The following is a 24,614-nucleotide window of genomic DNA, read 5'->3' as shown; positions in this document are numbered from 1 at the left end:
CTCGTGGCCATTGTGTGGTGAAAAACATCCCTGAGCAAAAGCAAACATATGCTCTTGTTTGAGAGAAAGAAAAGTAGTGAAAGATAGTGAGTTGAAAATGTGTATGACAGAGCTCTAATGCTTGTAACTGGAAAATATTACCCTGGAAACACACGAGAAATGCACCTCAGTCAGAAATCGTGTCCAACGCAGCGATGTGTTTCTAGTTCACCTCCCTGACATGAGTAATTTAGTCTGTTCCGAGCGCTGCCTCTCTTGTCAGTGACAGCGTCACCAGGAGGACAGATCTGCCAAAAGCGCGATGACAGTGTCACTAACCTCACTTTTCATGCCAGTGACGCTTAAGCCAAGTCCAATTCAGGCCTGTGGTTTGGCTGCAGACTGGCAGTAATTAGTCAGGTGAGCCGAGGGGGCGGGGTCAGGCTCAAGCAATTAAGGAAGTGACAGGCCGCTCCGCCCGCTGACAGCTTCACACACACATTCACACGGAGGAGCTGGGAAACCGCACTTTCTCTGGCTTTATGCTGAGGAACGTGAATCACTGGATATGTGTCCCGCACGCTCACTTCCTGTTTTCCACAGGAAGAAGGGCTTCAGCACCTCATCGATTATGGCAGCAGGTGTGACAGTTTATGGAGTTATTCAGCTCGAATTTAACTAAAAAAAAGTTTTGGTTATTTAAGTGAGTGTAATGTATCAACACCAGTGAACAGAGGTGCATATTGAAATTGTGTGTGTGTATGCTGTGACTGTTGTGAGGAGCCATCAAGCCACAAGACGGAAGAAAAATAGTCTTCAATAGAACATTCATGTTGTTGCTTGAACATAATAAAGGTGTAATGACTCCATGCCACAAATATTCAAAACATATAATTTCATTTTATATATAGTTGACCATATTTAAGTGGTGAATAGCTTGGCAGTAAAACTATATCTGAGCAATGTGAATATGCATGATGCAAAGGCACTGTATTAGGAGGTTGTTCTATAATATCTTTTTTTTTTCCTGAGTGACAAGACGTGGTGTTAAGATGTGTCAACTAATTTAACATTCCAAAATGAGTATTAACAGAAGTATTAAAAAAAGGACAGGGAAAAATAAAAGCCTAAAAATGTTTTTATTTTGAATAGAAACAGTAGTGAATGATGAAAAAAAGTGTCATTTTTGTCATCCTGCCCTGGCCTCATGTGGGCCGCAATGATATAAGCAAAGGGCCATGTCTGGCCCACAGGCCAGACTGTGCTCACTTCTGGTTTAGAGCAAAGAAAAATGATCTGAACATAATATATTAAGGTTATTTAGCATCAAAAGATCAAATCTAGCTGCAGAAAACACAAAAGATGCCGACACACAACAAATACTATAGTACAACAAACATCTGTTGTCTGGTGCTTACAACCAATCAAATGACTTTTTAACTTTTGATTATTTAAAAAAATATATATTTCAGGATGATTATTAAAAGTAAGGAGTGATTAATAGAAATATTTTTGAAAATATTTTCCTTTCTGGCGCAGTATTCAAGTGCTACAACGGTTTGAATTGTATCATTCATAATCAGTACTAGTTAGTTAACACTTTTCTGAATCATCAAAATATTTTAATGTTGTTGGCTTTAGAAACAGGACACACACACACACACACACTCTGCTAACCTCAGGATGATGTTTACACAGAGCTCATTTGTGCAGTTTTTGTCTTCCATCTTCGTGTTCCCACAAACCTGTGTGTGTGTGTGTGTGTGGCGGCGGCGGCGAGATCCAGCGCCAGGCAGTTATAAATGGCTATCATTTCCCAAACCACTCTGTTCTCCATTGTGGAGCGAATGTCGCCGCGGGGCAGGAGGAAGGTGATGTGTGTGTGAGTGTAGGAGGATGTAAGGGTGTGTGAGGGGGTAATAGAGGAAGTGAAGGGGCTGATGGTCCCGCAGGAAAACTCTGACAGCAGAGAGCAGCAGCGAGCAGCAGCGAGCGCCTGATAGTCTGACCAGAATCTGTGTGTCCAGGATTTCCTCCGTGAAAGACCTGAGATTGAGAGAGTGATGTTTCCAAGACCTGTATTGAGCTTGATATCTTTATTTGTGTTCTGATAGCATTTGTTGGATCATACGTCTACTGTTATTAAGATGCTCTTGTCGACATGGTAGTAGCTTCTTAGCTTGACACAACTAGGAACCTTATCATTGCATTATAATGTCTAAGCAATGTACTGATAACTATTCAAATAGAGCTCATTTTCTTCGACTTATTCCCTTGGTTGGTGATGCTAACTAGCCCAGCTAGCCGGGGCGAGAGGCAGTGGTTAACCCGGGCAGGTTCATCACACGCACTCCTCCAAGTTGGAAGATGAACGTCCGCTGTTGCGACCCCAAAAGTTGATGGCAACAGAGTCTTTAAACTCCTTTCAAGTGTTAGCAAGCTAACGCCATCTTTGTTCCCGCTAAATCTCAGGACTCACTTTTGTTTGTTCTCCGCCTGCTCTTATGTGGAGCCCGACCTCGTCTTTAATTCGCTCTTTTGTATCTGCATTTTAAGTTCTCTCTGTTAATAGTATTTTGTTTTTGGCAGCTGCGGCGCTGCTGCTTTAAAACCGCTAATGATTCCTGGCTGCGAGCGCCGGCCTCCGTTATCCTCTTTGCTGTTATGCTCTTAAGACATTGGACGGCAGCGCCGCTCTAGCTGTGGTTCAATTGAGTCTTGAGAACAAGCGAGATGATGGGGCTGACCGGCGATTTGGATTTCTCTGCCGGAAACTTCTAATTGTCCTCATCTGCAGAACACAACGCGAGTGTGAAATCTGATCCTTCGTTCTTTTGTCTTCTGCTCCTCAAAGTAGGACGTCCACTGCAGACCTCATTTCTACACTTTGCTCATCGGCTTCTCTGAGGGTGACATTGAGCTGACCCCCTGCCTAAGTCACGCTTTCACTGTCCAAACTGAAGAGAAGCTTCCATTTCTACTGAGCAGCTGCTGTCAAAAATGGGAGGAAGATAAACAGGAGTCAGGGCCATGTGGTGTCATCCCAAAACTGAAGCAAGGAATTGTCAAAGTAGCCAGTGGACTGCAGTTTTCCTCTTTTCATGATGAATTAGAACTGAACCTTGTAGCTATAAACTCAGCTCGGGGGCCACGTGCGGCCCTTTACCATGACGAAATATGACACTGGTTTTTGCTGAGACAGAGTCAGGTTTCTGTCGCCACACTTAAACACACTTTTCTTGTCCTTTTCCCTCTTTATTTTAGAATATGTTTTGTATAATTTGTGTGGGGTTTTATAAGACAGAGATGTTTAAATAAACTCTGTTCCTAGTTTAGTAAATTAACCAATTGATGTTTTATTTAGCTTATTTTTTTATATTTACATATAACCTCATTTTAGTTGCAATGCTCATTGCAGGAGTGAGCTTCAAGTATTTAAACTGACTTTGGTTCTGCCCGTAATGTTAGTGTGCAGTTCAGAGTCTGGCTCGGGGCTATTTGTGGCCCCTGAGCAGAGTCAATGCGGCCCACAGCTTCTTTCTGTTTTTGTTTTATTTTGTTATAGTTTTTGAGTAATTTTGTGGTAAAACCTTTAACAGTATGGTCTCTTCATTTAGTAACTATTAGAATTTCCGTATTGCTTTAGCTGGTATGACATTTTCAAAATGTTTTTCACTTGGAGTTACCGAGCTAGCGGCGCTGATCCAGCATCGGTGGGAGAGTGTAGCGCGATGCTACTTCTGGAGCCATTGCTGGAGGCGGATGCGACCGTGGCAGACTTGTACAGGGAGCAGTTGCGAGGTTCCTTCCTGCCCACTGTTGTCAGGATGGACTCTGACTCTGACTGGACTCGCTGTCATTGTTGGGCATTTTCTGCATATAATTATTATTTTTTTTGTGCCATTTTTCTGTCAATTATTTTTCATTTTTAAAGTACATTTCATTTTTACTATAATACTTTTCTTTGTTTCTTCTGAGTTTTCACCTGATCATTATGGCCCTGGACATAAAAACATGCACATACTGGAAACTTCTCACCTCTAATCTGCATGGTTATTTTTGGTTTCCCTCAGAAACCCACTGTGTGACCTTCGACGGAGCACATTACTGCACCACGTGAGCAGTCTGGTCAGTATATTAACGTCCACTCGGGGCGGCTGATTTTGATTCTGGAGACAAGGTTGGAATTGGTGAGGTACAGTGGCGGAGGGGGGGGGGTGGAGTTTGACAGGAGGCCTTTCTAAATCCCACTCTCATCCATCATAAGTGGCGTCGCTACACTCTGAAGACCTGATAATAGCCTTTTGCATTTCCTCACTGAGAGAGGGCGAAGAAGAGAAGGAGGTGAGGAGGGTGCGATGGAGGGCGCCCGCACTCTCCATTCATTCTCCTTTTCAAATCATCATACTCTTCTACATTTTGGGGAAATCACTATGTGAATTGGAAAAGGGACCCCGGGGCCACGGGAGCAGTGTCCGTGTTTTCCTCCTCTGGATAATTGACTTCTGTTGCCTGGTAATTCATCGCTTGCATATAATTCATCAGAGGAAGAGGAGCCGGCGACCTCGCCACCTCGCATGCCCCGCCTCACCACCCCCCGTCCCCCCCTGCCTCCCACACACTAACACACACACGCACTTCATATCTCAAATCTCACCCTCCCACATTACTCACTGGCATATATGCATGCATCTAAACACTCACACAAAGCAGGGCTGAGTTGAGCTCCCTCCCTCACCTCCATCCGCCCCCGAGGAGCCAGCAGCCCGGAATGAGAAGAGGGAGCGAGCGGCGAGTTAGCGGGTGAAAAACCTGCCGTGATCGATGGGCCGCATTGTGGCATTATGAATGAATTATACCTCCCAAATACCTTGAGCAGTGCAGACTGTCAGCCGGTATCTATACTAATCTGGGACAAAATATAGAGGCTTCCACGTGCAAGGGGGCCGACGGAGAAGGGGCCGCAGAATTAATTGAGCAGTCAGGCCATTAGCGAGAGCCATCAGAGGCAGCCATGTTTGGGATGTCGCGACATTCATCATCAGGAGCCGCCGCACTCTCCTCTCCCTCTGTTGTCTTTGTCTCTAATGTGGCCCACAGATTAGGATTATTGTGACAAGACAAAGGTATCTTTTGTCTCTCCTCCGTAGCTGTGTCAGCGCCTGCCGCATTTTTCACGCTTGTCACCCCGTCCCATTTCTCTCTCAGCATGGAAGTTCACCAAGATCAAACACTTGAACGGAGAACCTCGGTCAGTAATCTGCTAAACTACGGTAACATATTTGCATAGTTCAGTAGTTATACCAAAAGAAGTGTTTCTTTTACTCACTGCAATTTCCTGTTCAGTAGGAGTTTGTAAAATGAATCCTCTGTTCTGCACGGAAAACCACTGTTTTTTTTTGGAGAGAAATCATGTTTAAAAGAAACGGTTTTGTAATTTAATAGATGGTCATTATTATGTTATTTATATATTTCAAATGGCTCCAGCCAGGTTTCCAGTTGTAGCATTTCTACTAACATTCGGCTGTAGATTGATCAGTCTAAATCTAAACAAGTGGTAGTTTACAAGTTTAGTTTGAGTTGAGAAACGACAGGACAGAACCAAAAAGTTCTATGGGCAGAGTTCAAGAAAAGAAAACGGTGTTTAATGACGAGTGAACTTCAATGGGACTATGAAGAAACGAATTTTGAGCTTAAAATGCACGATTCTGCTTTAGTCTCTCTTTCTGTTCTTATTTTAAATGAAACGGAAACGTGTTTGTGACTAACACTTCCGTGTTCTCCACCTGATGCGAAGTCAGTCAGGCTCCGTCCGGTGCGCTGGTCTCGTGAGCTGTCCATTGCAAGTCTATTTATCGCCTCCTAGTGGTGAGAGTGTAACACTGCCTCAAACCTGCCAGTTGATTTTAAAATAAAATGTTTTAAAAACGCAATAAATACATATATAAAACAATTAAAAGCAATTCGATAAATATAGGTGATGATTTCGCATAAATGAAAATTAATAAATGACAATACTTTTTTTAATACAGTATATATTTTGCACATTTTATTATTAGGTAGATGATAAAGAAAATGTATTTAAAAGAGTCGTCAAAATACAAATAAAGAAGATTAGAAATAAATGGATTTTATAACTAATTATAAAAATTAAGTAAATATTGAGCCAGGAAGCAAAGAAAGGAGGAAAAGAAAATGTCTGCGGCAAGGTTCCGTCAGTGCAGCCTTGAACAGGGCACCTTTCAATAAAGTTCATTGTGAGCTGTTGGAGGAACTATAGAAACAATTGTAATTTGTTACTGGATATGACTTTCCTGAAAATATCAGCGGTAAAATGTCCTTGTTATCACCGGTATTGTTCCATTCAAGCCGATAAATGCGCCCACTTCTGTCAATGTTGACCCATTAAAGTATGAACTTTGTTTGTTATATTTAGATTGGCACGTCCTGAGGGTGCTGTTGATGAAATAAAGTTGGGAATCTGGTATGTTGGTCATCACTGGAAGGATGGAGGTGAAGCAGGTGAGGAGGACGCGGGAGAACCGGGGCCAGTGGGCCAACAAGAGAGAGTTTGTGCTGGCTGTGCTCGGGCAGCTGATCGGTCTGGCCAATTTCTGGAGATTTCCTTACTTCTGCTTCAAAAATGGAGGAGGTATCTGCACCACACTCTCTAAAGTTGATGGACCATTCCTAAGGAGGTGCTTGCTGTCAGGTGTCTTTCTGGTGCCGTACCTGGTGTTCCTGCTCACCTGTGGGATCCCTCTCTTCTTTGCTGAGACCTCTCTGGGACAGTTCACTCAAGAAGGTGGCATCACATGCTGGAGCAGCATCTGTCTGCTGGCGAAAGGTAACCGGAGACCTGTCGGGACGTTTAGGAGAAGTTCCTCATGAGTTTCCTCTCTCACTCTGAAGGTCTGGGCTTCAGCAGCCAACTGATCATCTTCTACTTTCTACTGTATTACACTGTCATCCTGGCCTGGACCTTCTTCTACCTCTTCTCCTCCTTCAGTGCAACACTTCCATGGAGCAGGTGTAACAACACATGGAACACAGGTACTCAGGTCCTCACAGGTCAGCACCGACTCACATTAACAACAAGTGTCTCGTGAAGATCGCTGCTCTGACTACGGAGGAAACTTCACCTTGGAGAGCAATGCGACGTCTGCCAGCACAGAATTCTGGCTGTGAGTCACCTGAAGTGAGTCAAAGCTGACTGAACTGCTGGAAGCACTGATGCTGCCCCCTGCAGGAGGCGAGTGCTGAGGCTGTCCGGAGGAATAGAGGAGATGGGGGAGGTCCACTGGGAGCTGGCTGGCTGTCTGCTGCTGAGCTGGATCCTCTCCTACTTCTGCGTCTGGAAGGGAGTCAAGACCTCCGGCAAGGTTGGTCACGAGACTTTGCTGCATACAAAAGTCATCAAACACATTTGACTAGTTCAATAAGTGATGACTTGTGTGCCCTGCAGGTCGTCTATTTCACCGCAACGTTCCCGTATTTAATGCTGATGGTGCTGCTGATCCGAGGACTGACGCTCCCTGGAGCTGTGGATGGACTCGTATTTTATCTGTACCCAGAGCCAGCGAGACTCACAGACATACAGGTCCCCACTCAAGAGGATGTGCTCATTTTTTGTGTTTTGTTCATATATTTTTGCCCAGATTTTTCAGTGCCTATTTGTCTATTTCCCTCCTCAGATGTGCAGAAATAATAAATACCTTAATGTCATGCAACAGTTGTCAGAATTCCACTGTGACTACATTAGCTTACTGAGCTAACTTAGCTAATGCTAGTAGGGTGCAGCGTCTCGTTGCTACCATGTGACTTGGCCTCTCCTCAGGTGTGGATGGATGCTGGCAACCAAGTCCTCAGCTCCCTCTCTCTGTGTGCTGGATGTTTACAAGTGCTGGGAAGCTACAACAAGTTCAACAACAACTGCTACAGGTACAAAACACTGGACTGTGATATGAGTTATTCCATGTTAAAGATGCGCATGTTGTTGTCAGGGACGCCATCTACCTTTGCCTGGTGAACGCCGTCACCAGTCTGGTCGCCGGGTTTGCAGTCTTCTCTGTGCTGGGTTTCATGTCCAGGGAGCTCAACCAGGACATTTCGGCAGTTGCTGTCTCAGGTATTCTTTATTCATGTGCTCAATATGAGTCTCAGCTTTGTCAGTTTCTGGGTCCAACTCTTTGTTCAGGTCCAGGTCTGGCCTTCATCACCTACCCAAGTGCCATCGCTCTGATGCCTGTTCCTCAGCTCTGGGCGTTGTTGTTCTTCATCATGATCCTCCTGCTTGGCGTGGACAGTCAGGTGACCGATACCTGTCTCAGGTCTACTAGCCTGGTATGACCTCATGAATTACCTTTGTTGTATGTGTTTTCAGTTCGTGTGTTTGGAAGGATGGGTCACATCAATATCGGATACGTTTCCGTTCTTTTACACCGGACGCCGGCGTCAGTTCCTTCTGCTCGCAGCATGTGCTGCATGTTTCTTCTGCGGCCTCTTCATGGTCACTGAGGTGAGTAGGATTTGAAGAATCACGGAATGTAACGATTCAGCTGGTATATTGAAGACAGATCGAGGCAATTCTGATCTAACATCATTTTCAACTGGAATCAATTGTCACTAGAAAATAATGCATTACAATTCCTCACGACAGAGTTGCACTTTGACAATGATAAAAATGCTAAATGTCACTCGACTCTGTCGGCCAGTCTGTGACGGCATCGCCGCGCTTCATGAAAACAGCTCGCGGACAGCCGAGAGGAAGGAGCGGAACTCCAGTGTTTGGAAACATGGCTTTTGCAAGAACAGAGATTGTTCTCAACAGGTCGCTCCCAGGTTGATGGATTTGCAGCGGCGCAACACGACAAATCTCTCCAACCGAGTGTCAGTCCAACTCCAGCAGCGTGACTGATGTTAAACATTGGTGGTGAGATGAGAGTAGTAGCAGGTGCAACTTTACCTTGGGAAAAACAAAACTGAAGTGGAGGGGAAACCTGTTGAATTGCTGACTTGTTTGTATCCAGAATGAATTTATACTTAATTCTCTTTAAAGACACAAGTGGAATCTAGGAAACCTCCCATGTTCTAGTCTCTAATTCAGTTATATTGGTTAGAATCTGTGGCTTTCTGGCGACTGAATCGATTTCCAGTCACGGAATGGTTTCGAATTTCATCGTTCAAAATGAGCCAATATTGTCCTTGAATCGTTCTGGCAAACTTAAACTACCATGCGAATCAAATTGTTGTTGAAATATATTTAATATAAACACTTGCATTGTCTTTTAAATTGGTTTTGTCTGTGGAATGTGGCCATGGCGCGGTCGTGTATCTTTTTAAACAGAGTGTTGTGTCGTTTAACACAAATCATTTACTCAGTTTCCGTGCGTCTTGATAGTGAACCGTGTATCTATTTTGATCGCGTGCACGCATGTGCGCGTCGGACACATGCGATCTGAAGACTTACGCAACAGTGAACTCTGCTGGCAGCTGAGGGAATAAATCAAAGTTTATTTTCAGTTCTATGTCCGTCGTTTGCAGTGAATGAGCAGTTACTGTTCCAATAAATACGCATTCCAGCCAACTCAATAGTAGAATGAAGTGATATAAAATTAATCATGTCAATATTCAATGCACCAAAGTTTGTCATTGCGCAGTGACCGAGCGTTGTCTCCTGCCTGCAGGGAGGACTGTACCTGTTACTGCTCTTCGACTATTATGGCCCCAACGGGATGTCACTCATGCTCTTCGCCGTCATCGAGTCTGTTTCCATAGGTTGGGTGTACGGTGAGTTGCCACCTTCTAATACTCCGATCAGCCATAACATTATGACCATCTGGAAAGCATGGATAGACCGCGCTGAAACGAAAGGGGCCCTATTGTTTTGTTCTCCCCAACAATGGAATCTGATACATAGAGGGGCTTTGCATCAAAATTAAAATGTAAATGTTTCTATTTACTATCTGATATTTACTTTAAGTTTTATGGTAGCTAGAACATTTTTAGCTGTTGAATAACTCGCGACATCACTAAAAGCTAAATTGTCTTCATTTATTCAATTTTGTGGATGTGTTTCTCTCCCAGGTGCGGACCGCTACTACAAGAATGTGGAGCAAATGATCGGCTACCGTCCCTCGCCGTACATGAAGTACTGCTGGAAGTTTGTCACTCCGACTCTCTGTACTGTGAGTTGCTCCTGCTGGTGCACTGCTCTGTGGGAGGGACGGAGGAGTGATGTCCGTTTGATTGACAGGTCATACTCACGCTCTCGCTGATCCGATTCACTCCTCTCAAGTACAACAACGTGTACCAGTATCCGTGGTGGGGTTATGGTATCGGTATCTTTTTGTCAGTGTCCATCATCAGCATCATCCCAGTCTGGGTGCTTTACGTCCTGAAGGTCTCCACAGGAAGCCTGAGACAGGTGAAGCCTTTCACATCAAGTGGACATACACATGTATCCACACAGAAACCCATGGCTGGATTTGCCATCCAGACTGTGCTACGGTGGTCATTAAGTCCTAACTCCTGAGGTCTCATCCTCCCCACAGAGGCTGAACACACTGATCCGTCCTGTCGTCCATGATGGAGCATCTCAGAACAAGAGACAGGAAGCTCCTCCCTCAAGCTCTCGTAACTGTGTTCTGTAGAGTTTAGATGTGATGGAGCAACGCTGGAATGATACGCACGATAAATAATAAAAACGACAAAGCAAAGCAAATGTTCAACATTTCTATTTTAAAATATAAGAAAATCAATTTAAATCTATACAAAAAAACAATAAAATTTAAGGAATTGAATTAATAAATAATTTATTTTTACCCAATGTTATGGCCTTATATCTATTTTATTCAATGAATTTTATATCTTTTTAGGCTTTAAAACTACCGTTGATAGTAATGACCTCAGTCGGACAGTAGGTGAAGGAAGTATGACACAACTTGCCTGCCGGACAACCAGAGTAGAAGTAAGAGACAGATAGAGCTCTCGTCGTGCTTGAGCCGTAAATGGCCTTATTATTTATTTAAACTGACTCAGGGTAAAATACTTTTAATTTAAAAGATGGCACGGGTTCCTCAGGACATGTGCTTACTGCAATGTCTCCGTCAAATCACACTTCAAAAAAGCTCTAAAGTTTAGACACATGACATATGTTTGTCACAATAGACACATTCATGTTGATCATTTCAGCCGCCCCCCTTGTTCCACTCAAGGGGGGCGGCAGGTAAATACCCACCAGACTTCTGTCCATGTTAACCTACTGAAGGATGCAGCTATATTTGGATTGGCACTTCTTGCTGGTACTGATGAAGAAGTTAAAGTGGCTTCGATGAGCTGAGCCAGGACGTTACAGAAGCTTTGAGCTCCAGAATGTCTGTGACTGAGGTTCCATCAGTGCAGCCTTCAACTCAACTCCTTCAAGTCAGTGAAGCTCATTGTGAGCTGCTGGAGGAGACCAGACCAAATGGGTGGCAGGAAACTCTCTTCCCCCCTCTCTCTGAAAGATCCTGGCTGCCGTCATGACTCAAACATCCTGCTGCTTTGGCAGGATGTGTCTTGCTAGCAGGATGTTAGCGTGATGCCAGACCAAGCCTTTGACACCTCAGACACCAGCCTGAAGGATGAGATAAATAGACAGGTCCTTACTGAGTCAAGGTGCTGAAGCATCACAGGAAGGATGGAGGTGAAGCAGGTGAGGAGGACGCGGGAGAACCGGGGCCAGTGGGCCAACAAGAGAGAGTTTGTGCTGGCTGTGCTCGGGCAGCTGATCGGTCTGGCCAATTTCTGGAGATTTCCTTACCTCTGCTTCAAAAATGGAGGAGGTATCTGCACCACACTCTCTAAAGTTGATGGCCCATTCCTAAGGAGGTGCTTGCTGTCAGGTGTGTTTCTGGTGCCGTACCTGGTCTTCCTGCTCACCTGTGGGATCCCTCTCTTCTTTGCTGAGACCTCTCTGGGACAGTTCACTCAAGAAGGTGGCATCACATGCTGGAGCAGCATCTGTCTGCTGGCGAAAGGTAACCGCAGACCTGTCGGGAGGTTTAGGAGAAGTTCCTCATGAGTTTCCTCTCCCACTCTGAAGGTATGGGCTTCAGCAGCCAACTGATCATCTTCTACTCCTTGGTGGATTACACCATCATCCTGGCCTGGACCTTCTTCTACCTCTTCTCCTCCTTCAGTGCAACACTTCCATGGAGCAGGTGTAACAACACATGGAACACAGGTACTAAGGTCCTCACAAGTCAACACCGACTCACGTTAACAACAAGTGTCTCGTGAAGATCGCTGCTCTGACTACGGAGGAAACTTCACCTCGGAGAGCAACGCGACGTCTGCCAGCACAGAATTCTGGCTGTGAGTCACCTGAAGTGAGTCAAAGCTGACTGAACTGCTGGAAGCGCTGATGCTGCCCCCTGCAGGAGGCGAGTGCTGAGGCTGTCCGGAGGAATAGAGGAGATGGGGGAGGTCCACTGGGAGCTGGCTGGCTGTCTGCTGCTGAGCTGGATCCTCTCCTACTTCTGCGTCTGGAAGGGAGTCAAGACCTCCGGCAAGGTTGGTCATGAGACTTTGCTGCATACAAAAGTCATCAAACACATTTGACTAGTTCAATAAGTGATGACTTGTGTGCCCTGCAGGTCGTCTATTTCACCGCGACGTTCCCGTATTTAATGCTGATGGTGCTGCTGATCCGAGGACTGACGCTCCCTGGAGCTGTGGATGGACTCGTATTTTATCTGTACCCAGAGCCAGCGAGACTCACAGACATACAGGTCCCCACTCAAGAGGATGTGCTCATTTTTTAAGTGTTTTTCTCAGTTTTCAGTGCCTATTTGTCCGTTTCCCTCCTCAGATGTGCAGAAATAATAAATAACTTAATGTCATGCAACAGTTGTCAGAATTCCACTGTGACTACATTAGCTTACTGAGCTAACTTAGCTAATGCTAGTAGGGTGCAGCGTCTCGTTGCTACCATGTGACTTGGCCTCTCCTCAGGTGTGGATGGATGCTGGCAACCAAGTCCTCACCTCCCTCTCTCTGTGTGCTGGATGTTTACAAGTGCTGGGAAGCTACAACAAGTTCAACAACAACTGCTACAGGTACAAAACACTGGACTGTGATATGAGTTATTCCATGTTAAAGATGCGCATGTTGTTGTCAGGGACGCCATCTACCTTTGCCTGGTGAACGCCGTCACCAGTCTGGTCGCCGGGTTTGCAGTCTTCTCTGTGCTGGGTTTCATGTCCAGGGAGCTCAACCAGGACATTTCTGTCGTTGCTGACTCAGGTATTCTTTATTCATATGCACATCAGGAGTCTCAGCTTTATCAGTTTCTGGGTCCAACTCTTTGTTCAGGTCCAGGTCTGGCCTTCATCACCTATCCAAGTGCCATTGCTCTGATGCCTGTTCCTCAGCTCTGGGCGTCGTTGTTCTTCATCATGATCCTCCTGCTTGGAGTGGACAGTCAGGTGACAGATACCTGTCTCAGGTCTGCTAGCCTGGTATGATCTCATGAATGACCTTATGGTCTTCAGTTTCTGTGTTTGGAGGCCTGGGTCACGTCCATATCGGACATGTTCACCTTCTTCTACACTGGACGCCGGCGTCAGTTCCTCCTGGTCTCCACGTGTGTTGTGTGTTATCTGTTGGGCCTCTGCATGGTCACTGAGGTGAGCGTTACACTCACCACCATCAACACTTACCTTTAGAGTTTCTTTCCTTCATTCTAAAATACTTATTTTGATCTTCATATTATCACATGAATCTCCATCCTGATATATGTACCTTAACATTTAGCCACGTACAATACCTAGTTTGACACGTGAAGGTGGTCTCCTGCATGCAGGGAGGACTGTACGTGTTCCTGCTCTCTGACTATTACGGCTCCAACGGGATGTCACTCATGCTCTTCGCCATTATCGAGTCTGTTTGTATTGGATGGGTGTACGGTGAGTTCCTGTTTCCTGATGCCCAGTGACCGACCAGCTGACCTGTAGCTCACATGTGTAGGGCTGCAACGATTAGTTGACGTCATCGATAACGTCGACAACAAAGAGAACTGGTTGTTATTCAGGAGCAAATACCACATTCCCTGGAATCATGAAGACATGTTTCTGTGCCTTAAACTGGCCACTGTCGCTGCTCGCCCCAGGCTTAGCGCCACCTCTGACCTAGACATGTGACATCAGAGTCTTCCTGGACTCACTGGACGAGTGTGTCTCTGAATGATGCTCAGCGAGCCTCAGTGTTTCTCTCCCAGGTGCGGACCGCTACTACAAGAATGTGGAGCAAATGATCGGCTACCGTCCCTCGCCGTACATGAAGTACTGCTGGAAGTTTGTCACTCCGACTCTCTGTACTGTGAGTTGCTCCTGCTGGTGCACTGCTCTGTGGGAGGGACGGAGGAGTGATGTCCGTTTGATTGACAGGTCATACTCACGCTCTCGCTGATCCGATTCACTCCTCTCAAGTACAACAACGTGTACCAGTATCCGTGGTGGGGTTATGGTATCGGTATCTTTTTGTCAGTGTCCATCATCAGCATCATCCCAGTCTGGGTGCTTTACGTCCTGAAGGTCTCCACAGGAAGCCTGAGACAGGTGAAGCCTTTCACATCAAGTGGACATACACATGTATCCACACAGAAACCCATGGCTGGATTTGCCATCCAGACTGTGCTACGGTGGTCATTAAGTCCTAACTCCTGAGGTCTCATCCTCCCCACAGAGGCTGAACACACTGATCCGTCCTGTCGTCCACGATGGAGCATCTCAGAACAAGAGACAGGAAGCTCCTCCCTCAAGCTCTCGTAACTGTGTTCTGTAGAGTTTAGATGTGATGGAGCAACGCTGGAATGATACGCACAATAAATAATAAAAACGACAAAGCAAAGTAAATGTTCAACATTTCTATTTTAAAAAATAAGAAAATCAATGTAAATCTATAAAAAAATAATAAAATTTAAAGAATTGAATTAATAAATAATTTATTTTTACCCAATATTATGGCCTTATATCTATTTTATTCAGTGAATTTTATATCTTTTTAGGCTTTAAAACTACCGTTGATAGTAATGACCTCAGTCGGACAATAGGTGAAGGAAGTATGACACAACTTGCCTGCCGGACAACCAGAGTAGAAGTCAGAGACAGAGCTCTCGTCGTGCTTGAGCCGTAAATGGCCTTATTATTTATTTAAACTGACTCAGGGTAAAATACATTTAATTTAAAAGATGGCACGGGTTCCTCAGGACATGTGCTTACTGCAATGTCTCCGTCAAATCACACTTCAAAAAAGCTCTAAAGTTTGGACACATGACATATGTTTGTCACAATAGACACATTCATGTTGATCATTTCAGTGACAAATCGACCCTGCAACAGCAACATTAATAAATATGGGAGCCCGTTTTCCTCCCTTTTTTTTCAAATTTGATTTGTCACGTGAATGTTGCGGGTTTGTGTTGGGAATGTTTAAAGTTACTGCAGAAATACATGCTGTGATTTGATGATAAAGTCCGAGCAAAATGTGAATGTCTTTTGTTTATTCATTCATTCATTTTACTCCTTTCAACAAACATTTCATTGTCTCACGTGTATTTTAGTAATATACTTCAAATTAAATCTCTCACGAGAGAGGTGAAGAAGAAAGAGAGGTGAAACTTCTTGACAGGAAACTTGTCCCACAAAACTTTATTTATTTATTGCTGTGATTCGATTGTATGTTGTGTCTGATGTAAATTCAATACGAACTTCCAGAACACCACCAATATAGCTAGTTATCAACCAGGCCATTTATTGAAACATGTTTGTTTTGAAGTTAATAAACACTCAACCAAACCAAATGAGGCCTAATAATTAAAAAATAACGTAAAAAATATGCCGAGTTTGTCATACAAAATGAGCATCCTGGAAAGCACCTATTCTCTGTAAACATGCTCAAAATACACAAAACATGTACATGAACTTGAAATTGTTTTGAAGCTGTCCTCATTATTATTATTGTTGTTCCACTCAAGGGGGGCGGCAGGTAAATACCCACCAGACTTCTGTCCATGTTAACCTACTGAAGGATGCAGCTATATTTGGATTGGCACTTCTTGCTGGTACTGATGAAGAAGTTAAAGTGGCTTCGATGAGCTGAGCCAGGACGTTACAGAAGCTTTGAGCTCCAGTATGTCTGTGACTGAGGTTCCATCAGTGCAGCCTTCAACTCAACTCCTTCAAGTGAGTGAAGCTCATTGTGAGCTGCTGGAGGAGACCAGACCAAATGGGTGGCAGGAAACTCTCTTCCCCCCTCTCTCTGAAAGATCCTGGCTGCCGTCATGACTCAAACATCCTGCTGCTTTGGCAGGATGTGTCTTGCTAGCAGGATGTTAGCGTGATGCCAGACCAAGCCTTTGACACCTCAGACACCAGCCTGGAGGATGAGATAAATAGACAGGTCCTTACTGAGTCAAGGTGCTGAAGCATCACAGGAAGGATGGAGGTGAAGCAGGTGAGGAGGACGCGGGAGAACCGGGGCCAGTGGGCCAACAAGAGAGAGTTTGTGCTGGCTGTGCTCGGGCAGCTGATCGGTCTGGCCAATTTCTGGAGATTTCCTTACCTCTGCTTCAAAAATGGAGGAGGTATCTGCACCACACTCTTTAAAGTTGATGGCCCATTCCTAAGGAGGTGCTTGCTGTCAGGTGTGTTTCTGGTGCCGTACCTGGTGTTCCTGCTCACCTGTGGGGTCCCTCTCTTCTTTGCTGAGACCTCTCTGGGACAGTTCACTCAAGAAGGTGGCATCACATGCTGGACCAGCATCTGTCTGCTGGCGAAAGGTAACCGGAGACCTGTCGGGAGGTTTAGGAGAAGTTCCTCATGAGTTTCCTCTCTCACTCTGAAGGTCTGGGCTTCAGCAGCCAACTGATCATCTTCTACTCCTTGGTGGATTACACCATCATCCTGGCCTGGACCTTCTTCTACCTCTTCTCCTCCTTCAGTGCAACACTTCCATGGAGCAGGTGTAACAACACATGGAACACAGGTACTCAGGTCCTCACAGGTCAACACCGACTCACGTTAACAACAAGTGTCTCGTGAAGATCGCTGCTCTGACTACGGAGGAAACTTCACCTCGGAGAGCAACGCGACGTCTGCCAGCACAGAATTCTGGCTGTGAGTCACCTGAAGTGAGTCAAAGCTGACTGAACTGGTGGAAGCACTGATGCTGCCCCCTGCAGGAGGCGAGTGCTGAGGCTGTCCGGAGGTATAGAGGAGATGGGGGAGGTCCACTGGGAGCTGGCTGGCTGTCTGCTGCTGAGCTGGATCCTCTCCTACTTCTGCGTCTGGAAGGGAGTCAAGACCTCCGGCAAGGTTGGTCACGAGACTTTGCTGCATACAAAAGTCATCAAACACATTTGACTAGTTCAATAAGTGATGACTTGTGTGTCCTACAGGTCGTCTATTTCACCGCGACGTTCCCGTATTTAATGCTGATGGTGCTGCTGATCCGAGGACTGACGCTCCCTGGAGCTGTGGATGGACTCGTATTTTATCTGTACCCAGAGCCAGCGAGACTCACAGACATACAGGTCCCCACTCAAGAGAATGTGCTCATTTTTTATGTGTTTTCTCAGTTTTCAGTGCCTATTTGTCCGTTTCCCTCCTCAGATGTGCAATAATAATAAATAACTTAATGTCATGCAACAGTTGTCAGAATTCCACTGTGACTACATTAGCTTACTGAGCTAACTTAGCTAATGCTAGTAGGGTGCAGCGTCTCGTTGCTACCATGTGACTTGGCCTCTCCTCAGGTGTGGATGGATGCTGGCAACCAAGTCCTCACCTCCCTCTCTCTGTGTACTGGATGTTTACAAGTGCTGGGAAGCTACAACAAGTTCAACAACAACTGCTACAGGTACAAAACACTGGACTGTGATATGAGTTATTCCATGTTAAAGATGCGCATGTTGTTGTCAGGGACGCCATCTACCTTTGCCTGGTGAACGCCGTCACCAGTCTGGTCGCCGGGTTTGCAGTCTTCTCTGTGCTGGGTTTCATGTCCAGGGAGCTCAACCAGGACATTTCTGTCGTTGCTGACTCAGGTATTCTTTATTCATATGCACATCAGGAGTCTCAGCTTTGTCAGTTTCTGGGTCCAACTCTTTGTTCAGGTCCAGGTCTGGCCTTCATCACCTACCCAAGTGCCATTGCTCTGATGCCTGTTCCTCAGCTCTGGGCGTCGTTGTTCTTCATCATGATCCTCCTGCTCGGAGTGGACAGTCAGGTGACCGCCGCCTGTCTCAGGTCTGCTAGCCTGGTATGACCTCATGAATGACCTTATGGTCTTCAGTTTCTGTCTTTGGAGGCCTGGGTCACGTCCATATCGGACATGTTCACCTTCTTCTACACCGGACGCCGGCGTCAGTTCCTCCTGGTCTCCACGTGTGTTGTGTGTTATCTGTTGGGCCTCTGCATGGTCACTGAGGTGAGCGTTACACTCACCACCATCAACACTTACCTTTAGAGTTTCTTTCCTTCATTCTAAAATACTTATTTTGATCTTCATATTATCACATGAATCTCCATCCTGATATATGTACCATAACATTTAGCCACGTACAATACCTAGTTTGACACGTGAAGGTGGTCTCCTGCCTGCAGGGAGGACTGTACGTGTTCCTGCTCTCTGACTATTACGGCTCCAATGGGGTTTCACGCATGCTCTTCGCCATTATCGAGTCTGTTTGTATTGGATGGGTGTACGGTGAGTTCCTGTTTCCTGATGCCCAGTGACCAACCAGCTGACCTGTAGCTCACGTGTAGGGCTGCAACGATTAGTTGACGTCATCAATAATGTCGACAACAAAGAGAACTGGTTGTTATTCAGGAGCAAATACCACATTCCCTGGAATCATGAAGACATGTTTCTGTGCCTTAAACTGGCCACTGTCGCTGCTCGCCCCAGGCTTAGCGCCACCTCTGACCTAGACATGTGACATCAGAGTCATCCTGGACTCACTGGACGAGTGTGACTCTGAATGATGCTCAGCGAGCCTCAGTGTTTCTCTCCCAGGTGCGGACCGCTACTACAAGAATGTGGAGCAAATGATCGGCTACCGTCCCTCGCCGTACATGAAGTACTGCTGGAAGTTTGTCACTCCGACTCTCTGTACTGTGAGTTGCTCCTGCTGGTGCACTGCTCTGTGGGAGGGACGGAGGAGTGACGTACGTTTGATTGACAGGTCATACTCACGCTCTCGCTGATCCGATTCACTCCTCTCAAGTACAACAACGTGTACCAGTATCCGTGGTGGGGTTATGGTATCGGTATCTTTTTGTCAGTGTCCATCATCAACATCATCCCAGTCTGGGTGTTTTACGTCCTGAAGGTCTCCACAGGAAGCCTGAGACAGGTGAGGCCTGAGAGTCACTTCTCATCCATGACATCTTGACATCTCACTCTCCCACCAGAGGCTGAAGGTTCTGCTCGCTCCTGCTGTCCAAGATGGAGGAGCATCCAGTGAGAGAGTGGAAACTCCTCAGTCACACTCACACAACTGTGTTCTGTAGGATCCATGAGGCTTATCTGATGCACTGTGGCAGTCAAATATGACTCTTTGTACTTGAGTCCTCATAGAGTCCTTGTCCCTAAAGAATCACGTCCTAGTCTGCATGTATTGTTTCACAGCAATGTTTATTTTATGTCATGTCTTCACACACTGTAGAAAAACCGCTTATTGTTACCAAACTGAGGCCAGGTATGAACCATAAAGCCACATTTGATAACAGAGGTTCCTGTATTAGGGCAGCTAGACATGGGCCGCTGTGTGGATGAACAGGAGGCGCTAGTTTTGGGCTTAGTTTTTTCTTTTTTTGTCTTATTTGTTTAAGGTGCTTTAACTGAGCATCTGTTAACATGAAAAGAAAAATATAAAGCCATTCGGGTTTTTTTCTGTTAAAAAAATCTATTTGTATCTGTTTTTTGGTTTTTTTTTAGAAATTATTTTATTCCTATAGCTATAGTTACATTTCAACAACTATTATAAATGTTACTGGGACAATAATAACTTGTGAATTTAGTGAAATGCTTTTAATAAGTAACTAAACGAGAGCGACCACAAGAGGGCAGCATAGCATCTCTTAAACACTGTATATGTTCGGTTGTCCCATGAATTATAGAAACAATATAGACATGCATGTACTGTACATAGCATTTCGGCCCCTCTGTCATACACAGCATCTATATGGAACGGGAATTCATGTTGTGTTTCACTCATGGTTTTATCAAAAGTAAAATAAAAACTAAAACGATTTACGGTAAATTGTAATATAGATAAATAAATAGCTATTATAAAGCACAATATTCGAAATAAATTGATTCTTAGGTGAATAGATTCGTTTTATATCGAGTCTTTCGGAGTAGTCCTGTCACTGACGCTATTTTATCAAAACGGTTTAAAAGTAAAATTCAAGAACGTTGCACACCCACTGAGAACACAAAACGTGAAAGCATATGCATGTGTGTTTATTTTATTTCGCGTTGCCATTGTTTACGTAATACCATGCTATACGTAAATAGTTACTAAGCACTTGCATATATTTCGTATAAACAGTGAAGAAAAGCTAATGCAATAACTTCTATGTTTCAAATAACTGTTCATTATAGTTAAAAAAAAAAAAAAAAAAAACATTACTATGTGCCATTCATGGCTAAGACACGTGATTGACAGGTGTGTGCCTCGCGGAGTTTGCTCCAGTCTCGACCAATCAGAAGACAGCTTCTTGCGGGAGGGTCCGGTTGCCATGGAGTCCTTCTCTGTCCGAGTCCTGCAGGAAACTCATTCTGCTGTGTCAATGACACCCAAGCAACACGAACCATGATTTGCTGCAGCGCTGAACGAAGCGCTCTGCAGCTGCAGCGTCCAGTCGCGGGAGACACGCGCGCGCTCCTGCCGTGGCCCCGCCCACGCCCGCTCCTCATTAGCATAGGACCAATCGTCGCGCTCATGCAAATGCGCTCGCGCCTCTCTTATTGTGGAGCTCCGCGGTCCGACTCGCAGTGACGCCACTAAGAAGGACTCGACTCCTGTCGCGGACTTTACTGCTTTCCCTCTGGACTTTTATGTACAACATGACGTTTGAGGAGCTCAATGGCGACTACTCTCAAGACAGGTAAAGCGACGGAGGCGCGCACGCTGCAGAGTCCGAGCTATGGCAGGAACTTTTAGATGAGATGTGTTTATTTTTTCACCTCGGCTTTCAAGCTAATGTACTAGCTGCAGAGGTTCAGAGATGCTTTTACATGGTTAGTTCCATAAACTCGCTAAATGGAGTCGTGTCAATGCATAGTGCCGCTGTGTTTTGAAGGTTGGCAGCAGCATGGTTCTAATGCGTGTGCGTGTGTGTTGCAGAATGGACTCGGCAGCCAAAGCTTTGGAAGAAGTGCTGACTTCTGCACTGCCCCAGGGCTGCATCACTGTCGGGGTGTACGAGGCCGCAAAGTCCCTCAACATGTAAGTCCAGCATCACCACCGACCCCGCAGCAGCAGCATCGAGTACTTGTCTTTCTTGTTTTCACACAATAACGTATCTAGTCCCTGTTGCTATAGTTACACTTCGCCAACTATCATACATGTCACTGGGGCAGTGATGACTTATGGAGTTATTCTACTGTCAATAAGCTACTAGACGAGAGTTTAAAAGTTTCACCTGTGAAGTGAAAGTACTTTCAATAGGCAGGTAAACGAGCTAAACCTGTGAAGTGAAAATACTTTCAATAAGCAACTAGAGTTTAAAAGTGTAACTTGTAAAGATAAAATACTTTCAATGGACAAGTAAACAAGAGTTTAAAAGTATAACTTGTAAAGTTAAAATACTTTAAATAAGCTACTAAACAAGCGTTTAAAAGTATAACCTGTGAAGTTAAAATACTTCCAATAGGCAGGTAAATGAGAATTTAAAAGTATGACTTGTGAAGTTAAAATACTTTCAATAGGCAACTAGACAAGAGTTTAAAAGTAAAACTTGTGAAGATAAAATACTTTCAATAGGCAAGTAAACAGGAGTTTATAAGTATTTTAGCTTCACAAGTTACTATTGTCCCGATGCAGCTGAAGATGAAGGGCCTTCATGTGGATCTGTCCTTGCCTCCACAGAGACCCAGACAACGTGGTGCTGTGCATCCTGGCTACAGACGATGACGACGACGACGTGAAGGACGTGGCGCTGCAGATCCACTTCACGCTGATCCAAGCTTTCTGCTGCGAGAACGACATCAGCATCCTGCGGGTCAACAACACCCGCCGCCTGGCGGAAATCCTCGGCAGAGGAGCCGGGAAACAGAGTGGGGCGGAGCCCATGGACCCACACTGCGTCCTTGTCACGGTGAGCCTTTCATGTTGGTCCGTTCCTAACTCGTGACACTTGTGAAATGCATGGAGAAGAACTGGCTTGGTTCTAAAAAACGTAGAATCATTGGGTGCAATGTTTCGGGCAAACCTTATACGGCCTCCTAAAATGACTTGACCGGCCGGATTTGGCCCCTGGACCCCGGGTTTGACCTCAAATGCATTATTTTTTTAAAATTAAAAGCCCTTTTCCGTGTCCACCAGAGTCCACATTCCTCCTGGAAGGATCCAGCGTTGAGCAAACTGAACCACTTCTGCAGAGAGAGCCGGTGTCTGGACCAGTGGGTGCCCATCATCAACCTCCCGGAGAGATGAAGCTCCGGCTCCCGGCCCCGCGCGAGGACAGGACTCTGTTATACCAAGTTCCAAAGTTGAGGTTTCAAAGAGCCCGAAATCAACATGGGATGTTTGACAGCAGCAGGGAGGGCTTCCTCCTGCACGTTCAGCCGCCACCCAGGACCAAGCACTTTCACCGCCCTGGGGTCGACAGTCGAGACAAAAACAAGCCTGTTTGCTTTTCACTGTGAAGCCCGACTGTGTTTGGAAGGATGAGCTCATGTGTTGGTTCTGTGACCGTTGAGTGGACCGAGTCCTCTGCAGAAGCACTTGATGACACACTGGACTGTTGGATATTGCCGTCGTAATTTAAAAAGGGAAGGGCTGTTTGCATTTCACATGCTTTTGTTACGATTATTTAAGTTATTTGCAATGATATTTAAGTGTATTTATGTTGACGTTTTTTACCAACGTGTTGCTCTTAATAAAATGTTTTTCAGCCAAAGCTGAGTGTTTTTCATTTCTGGAAACTGGGCCGAGCCGGGCCTGACCTTTAGCGGGTTGTGAAAGAGGCGTCACGTGTGGATCAGGGGGGTCAGGCTGGCCTCGCTGGCCCCGGTGTCATCTCTGAGTGGAGGAGAACAATAATCCTCCACGTTCTCTCTGCCTGGCTCAGCACTACCACGCTCATTCAGCACAAACCTTCCCGTGTCCACAAGGCTTGACTCTCACGACCCTGGAAAAAACCCTCACTCTTCATGTGTTCATAGTCAACACAGAAGTCTCAGAGTGTGACGCGGCTCAGGCAGGACACATGACACTTTACACAAGCCTGTGACGCGCCAGGTGTTGTGTAAGCCGCTCTGAACTGAACTGTGGCACAGGTGATCCCGCAGGTCTGTGATGTCATCAGCCGGAAAATCCCGGCCAGAGTGAAGACAGGATCACGGGTTTCTCTCGTGAGGCCTGTCATGTGATGACAGAAGTGCTCATCGTTTCTAGTTCTGCAGTTAGAAATGCAGCTGTCAGAAACACTGTCAGTGTTTGGCTCTCCTCTGTCTGATGTAATATTGTGTTATGTAGTTCACAGTTTTACATCACTGCTGAGTCTGTAAGTTTGTAATGGCAGGGAAACTCACTGGATGTGTGGTTACATTAGAGCCAGCCGAATATCAGAGTGTTCTCACGTCAGTCTCCGTTTCCTGGCGTGGACTTATTGTTTTCTCTATTGTGTTTATTTCCACTCAGAAGCAGGAAATAAACATACTTGAGAGTAGGAATGGGAAAATCACAGACGGAAAACTTGTTCGAAATAGTTACTTGAAAATGTTATTTATAAAAATTACATATATTTATATATGTAAAAGAAAGTCTTTTATTTATTTATATATTTTTTGAATATGACTGAAAACACGTCATGGAAGTTGGAAAAAAAAAATTCCCCAAACTGTGACCTTATTTATGTCCATCATATCACACTCTTTTCACATAAAATCGATAGTGAAGTGAGACAAATGTATTTTACTATATAACAGAAGAGAAACAATATGCAAAGGGTGGGAAAAAAAAGCAAAAATATGAAAGAAAAATACACTCAGAAGTTGGTTTTCTCAGTGGAAAGCGGGAATTCCCACTTGGAAGTGAGGAATTTACAGAGGAATTAAAAAAAAAATCCACACAAGGGATGGAAAATTTGAGTAGGTAATAAAAAATGAATAAACATTCGACATGCAGATGGGAAATGGTGGAAAGACATTTGATAGGTAAATACATTGGAACTGGAAGGGGTGTACAACTACTAAGTACTGTCCTTAAAATGGTAACTGTTTGAACTGTATTTTACTGGGTTTGGTTTTTCCACAGCTTCTGTTTGTTATCATCGCTCCACCGGGGCAAAATCCTGGTTCGGCATCTGAAAGCAGATGGAACACAGGTGGCCCGGCAGTTAGTCCCGGACCCTCCGGTC

At 45.2% G+C, this 24,614-nt stretch overlaps 5 protein-coding genes across 8 annotated transcripts in view; all 5 read left to right on the top strand.

Annotated features, from left to right (window-relative positions):
- Positions 1-7,032, top strand: part of nsun4 (NOP2/Sun RNA methyltransferase 4) — a 52,837-nt gene extending 45,805 nt beyond the window's left edge. The window contains exons 8-11 of one of the 2 annotated variants that reach the window (XM_053884374.1): positions 5,130-5,230; positions 6,416-6,631; positions 6,692-6,826; positions 6,892-7,032. In XM_053884374.1, the coding sequence (XP_053740349.1) occupies positions 5,130-5,230; positions 6,416-6,631; positions 6,692-6,755 (381 nt within the window). In that variant the 3' untranslated portion in view covers positions 6,756-6,826; positions 6,892-7,032. Of the gene's footprint in view, positions 1-5,129; positions 5,231-6,415; positions 6,632-6,691; positions 6,827-6,891 lie in introns of those variants that run through there. The other variant, XM_053884376.1, reaches the window with a different exon arrangement.
- LOC128770111 (sodium- and chloride-dependent GABA transporter 2-like) lies at positions 6,772-10,667 on the top strand. Its single transcript, XM_053884373.1, has 11 exons — positions 6,772-7,032; positions 7,091-7,163; positions 7,229-7,361; positions 7,445-7,579; positions 7,817-7,920; positions 7,983-8,107; positions 8,177-8,289; positions 8,363-8,497; positions 9,666-9,768; positions 10,066-10,166; positions 10,235-10,667. Exons 1-11 carry the CDS (start codon positions 6,867-6,869, stop codon positions 10,511-10,513), a joined length of 1,467 nt encoding a protein of 488 aa, XP_053740348.1. The 5' UTR covers positions 6,772-6,866; the 3' UTR covers positions 10,514-10,667.
- A 628-nt stretch (positions 10,668-11,295) lies between these two features.
- On the top strand, positions 11,296-14,854 carry LOC128770109 (sodium- and chloride-dependent GABA transporter 2-like). Of its 3 annotated transcripts, XM_053884371.1 has the most exons (14): positions 11,296-11,804; positions 11,865-11,999; positions 12,065-12,205; positions 12,264-12,336; positions 12,402-12,534; positions 12,618-12,752; positions 12,976-13,079; positions 13,142-13,266; positions 13,336-13,448; positions 13,515-13,649; positions 13,826-13,928; positions 14,240-14,340; positions 14,409-14,579; positions 14,707-14,854. In XM_053884371.1, exons 1-14 carry the CDS (start codon positions 11,660-11,662, stop codon positions 14,803-14,805), a joined length of 1,713 nt encoding a protein of 570 aa, XP_053740346.1. In that variant the 5' UTR covers positions 11,296-11,659; the 3' UTR covers positions 14,806-14,854. The 3 variants fall into 3 exon arrangements, with proteins under 3 accessions (XP_053740346.1, XP_053740345.1, XP_053740347.1); XM_053884370.1 differs by having other exon boundaries at positions 14,409-14,731; XM_053884372.1 differs by lacking the exons at positions 11,865-11,999; positions 12,065-12,205 and having other exon boundaries at positions 11,296-11,841; positions 12,286-12,336; positions 14,409-14,731.
- Positions 14,855-16,382: 1,528 nt separating this feature from the next.
- LOC128769363 (sodium- and chloride-dependent GABA transporter 2-like) lies at positions 16,383-20,319 on the top strand. Its single transcript, XM_053883026.1, has 14 exons — positions 16,383-16,606; positions 16,667-16,801; positions 16,867-17,007; positions 17,066-17,138; positions 17,204-17,336; positions 17,420-17,554; positions 17,777-17,880; positions 17,943-18,067; positions 18,137-18,249; positions 18,316-18,450; positions 18,627-18,729; positions 19,039-19,139; positions 19,208-19,378; positions 19,437-20,319. Exons 1-14 carry the CDS (start codon positions 16,462-16,464, stop codon positions 19,533-19,535), a joined length of 1,713 nt encoding a protein of 570 aa, XP_053739001.1. The 5' UTR covers positions 16,383-16,461; the 3' UTR covers positions 19,536-20,319.
- A 651-nt stretch (positions 20,320-20,970) lies between these two features.
- gadd45aa (growth arrest and DNA-damage-inducible, alpha, a) lies at positions 20,971-23,145 on the top strand. Its single transcript, XM_053883027.1, has 4 exons — positions 20,971-21,137; positions 21,377-21,478; positions 22,121-22,349; positions 22,577-23,145. The coding sequence occupies exons 1-4, from the start codon at positions 21,088-21,090 to the stop codon at positions 22,685-22,687; spliced, it is 492 nt and encodes a 163-aa protein (XP_053739002.1). The 5' UTR covers positions 20,971-21,087; the 3' UTR covers positions 22,688-23,145.
- The last annotated feature ends 1,469 nt before the right edge of the window (positions 23,146-24,614 follow it).

Source organism: Synchiropus splendidus, chromosome 13 (assembly GCF_027744825.2).
Source record: "Synchiropus splendidus isolate RoL2022-P1 chromosome 13, RoL_Sspl_1.0, whole genome shotgun sequence".
Lineage (NCBI taxonomy): Eukaryota > Metazoa > Chordata > Actinopteri > Syngnathiformes > Callionymidae > Synchiropus > Synchiropus splendidus.
This window is presented reverse-complemented; position numbering and strand designations above follow the sequence as displayed.

Excerpts from the sequence above, each read along its gene's own strand:
- LOC128770109 (XM_053884370.1), top strand. The coding sequence starts at position 11,660 with ATGGAGGTGAAGCAGGTGAGGAGGACGCGGGAGAACCGGGGCCAGTGG. Across the intron at positions 11,805-11,864 it reads CTGCTTCAAAAATGGAGGAG|GTGTGTTTCTGGTGCCGTAC; the intron begins GTATCTGCACCA and ends GCTTGCTGTCAG. Across the intron at positions 12,206-12,263 it reads TAACAACACATGGAACACAG|ATCGCTGCTCTGACTACGGA; the intron begins GTACTAAGGTCC and ends TGTCTCGTGAAG.
- LOC128770111 (XM_053884373.1), top strand. The coding sequence starts at position 6,867 with ATGAGTTTCCTCTCTCACTCTGAAGGTCTGGGCTTCAGCAGCCAACTG. Across the intron at positions 7,580-7,816 it reads CGAGACTCACAGACATACAG|GTGTGGATGGATGCTGGCAA; the intron begins GTCCCCACTCAA and ends GCCTCTCCTCAG. Across the intron at positions 7,921-7,982 it reads TTCAACAACAACTGCTACAG|GGACGCCATCTACCTTTGCC; the intron begins GTACAAAACACT and ends TGTTGTTGTCAG.
- LOC128769363 (XM_053883026.1), top strand. The coding sequence starts at position 16,462 with ATGGAGGTGAAGCAGGTGAGGAGGACGCGGGAGAACCGGGGCCAGTGG. Across the intron at positions 17,139-17,203 it reads GCCAGCACAGAATTCTGGCT|GAGGCGAGTGCTGAGGCTGT; the intron begins GTGAGTCACCTG and ends TGCCCCCTGCAG. Across the intron at positions 17,337-17,419 it reads GAGTCAAGACCTCCGGCAAG|GTCGTCTATTTCACCGCGAC; the intron begins GTTGGTCACGAG and ends TGTGTCCTACAG.
- gadd45aa (XM_053883027.1), top strand. The coding sequence starts at position 21,088 with ATGTACAACATGACGTTTGAGGAGCTCAATGGCGACTACTCTCAAGAC. Across the intron at positions 21,479-22,120 it reads GCCGCAAAGTCCCTCAACAT|AGACCCAGACAACGTGGTGC; the intron begins GTAAGTCCAGCA and ends TTGCCTCCACAG. Across the intron at positions 22,350-22,576 it reads CACACTGCGTCCTTGTCACG|AGTCCACATTCCTCCTGGAA; the intron begins GTGAGCCTTTCA and ends CGTGTCCACCAG.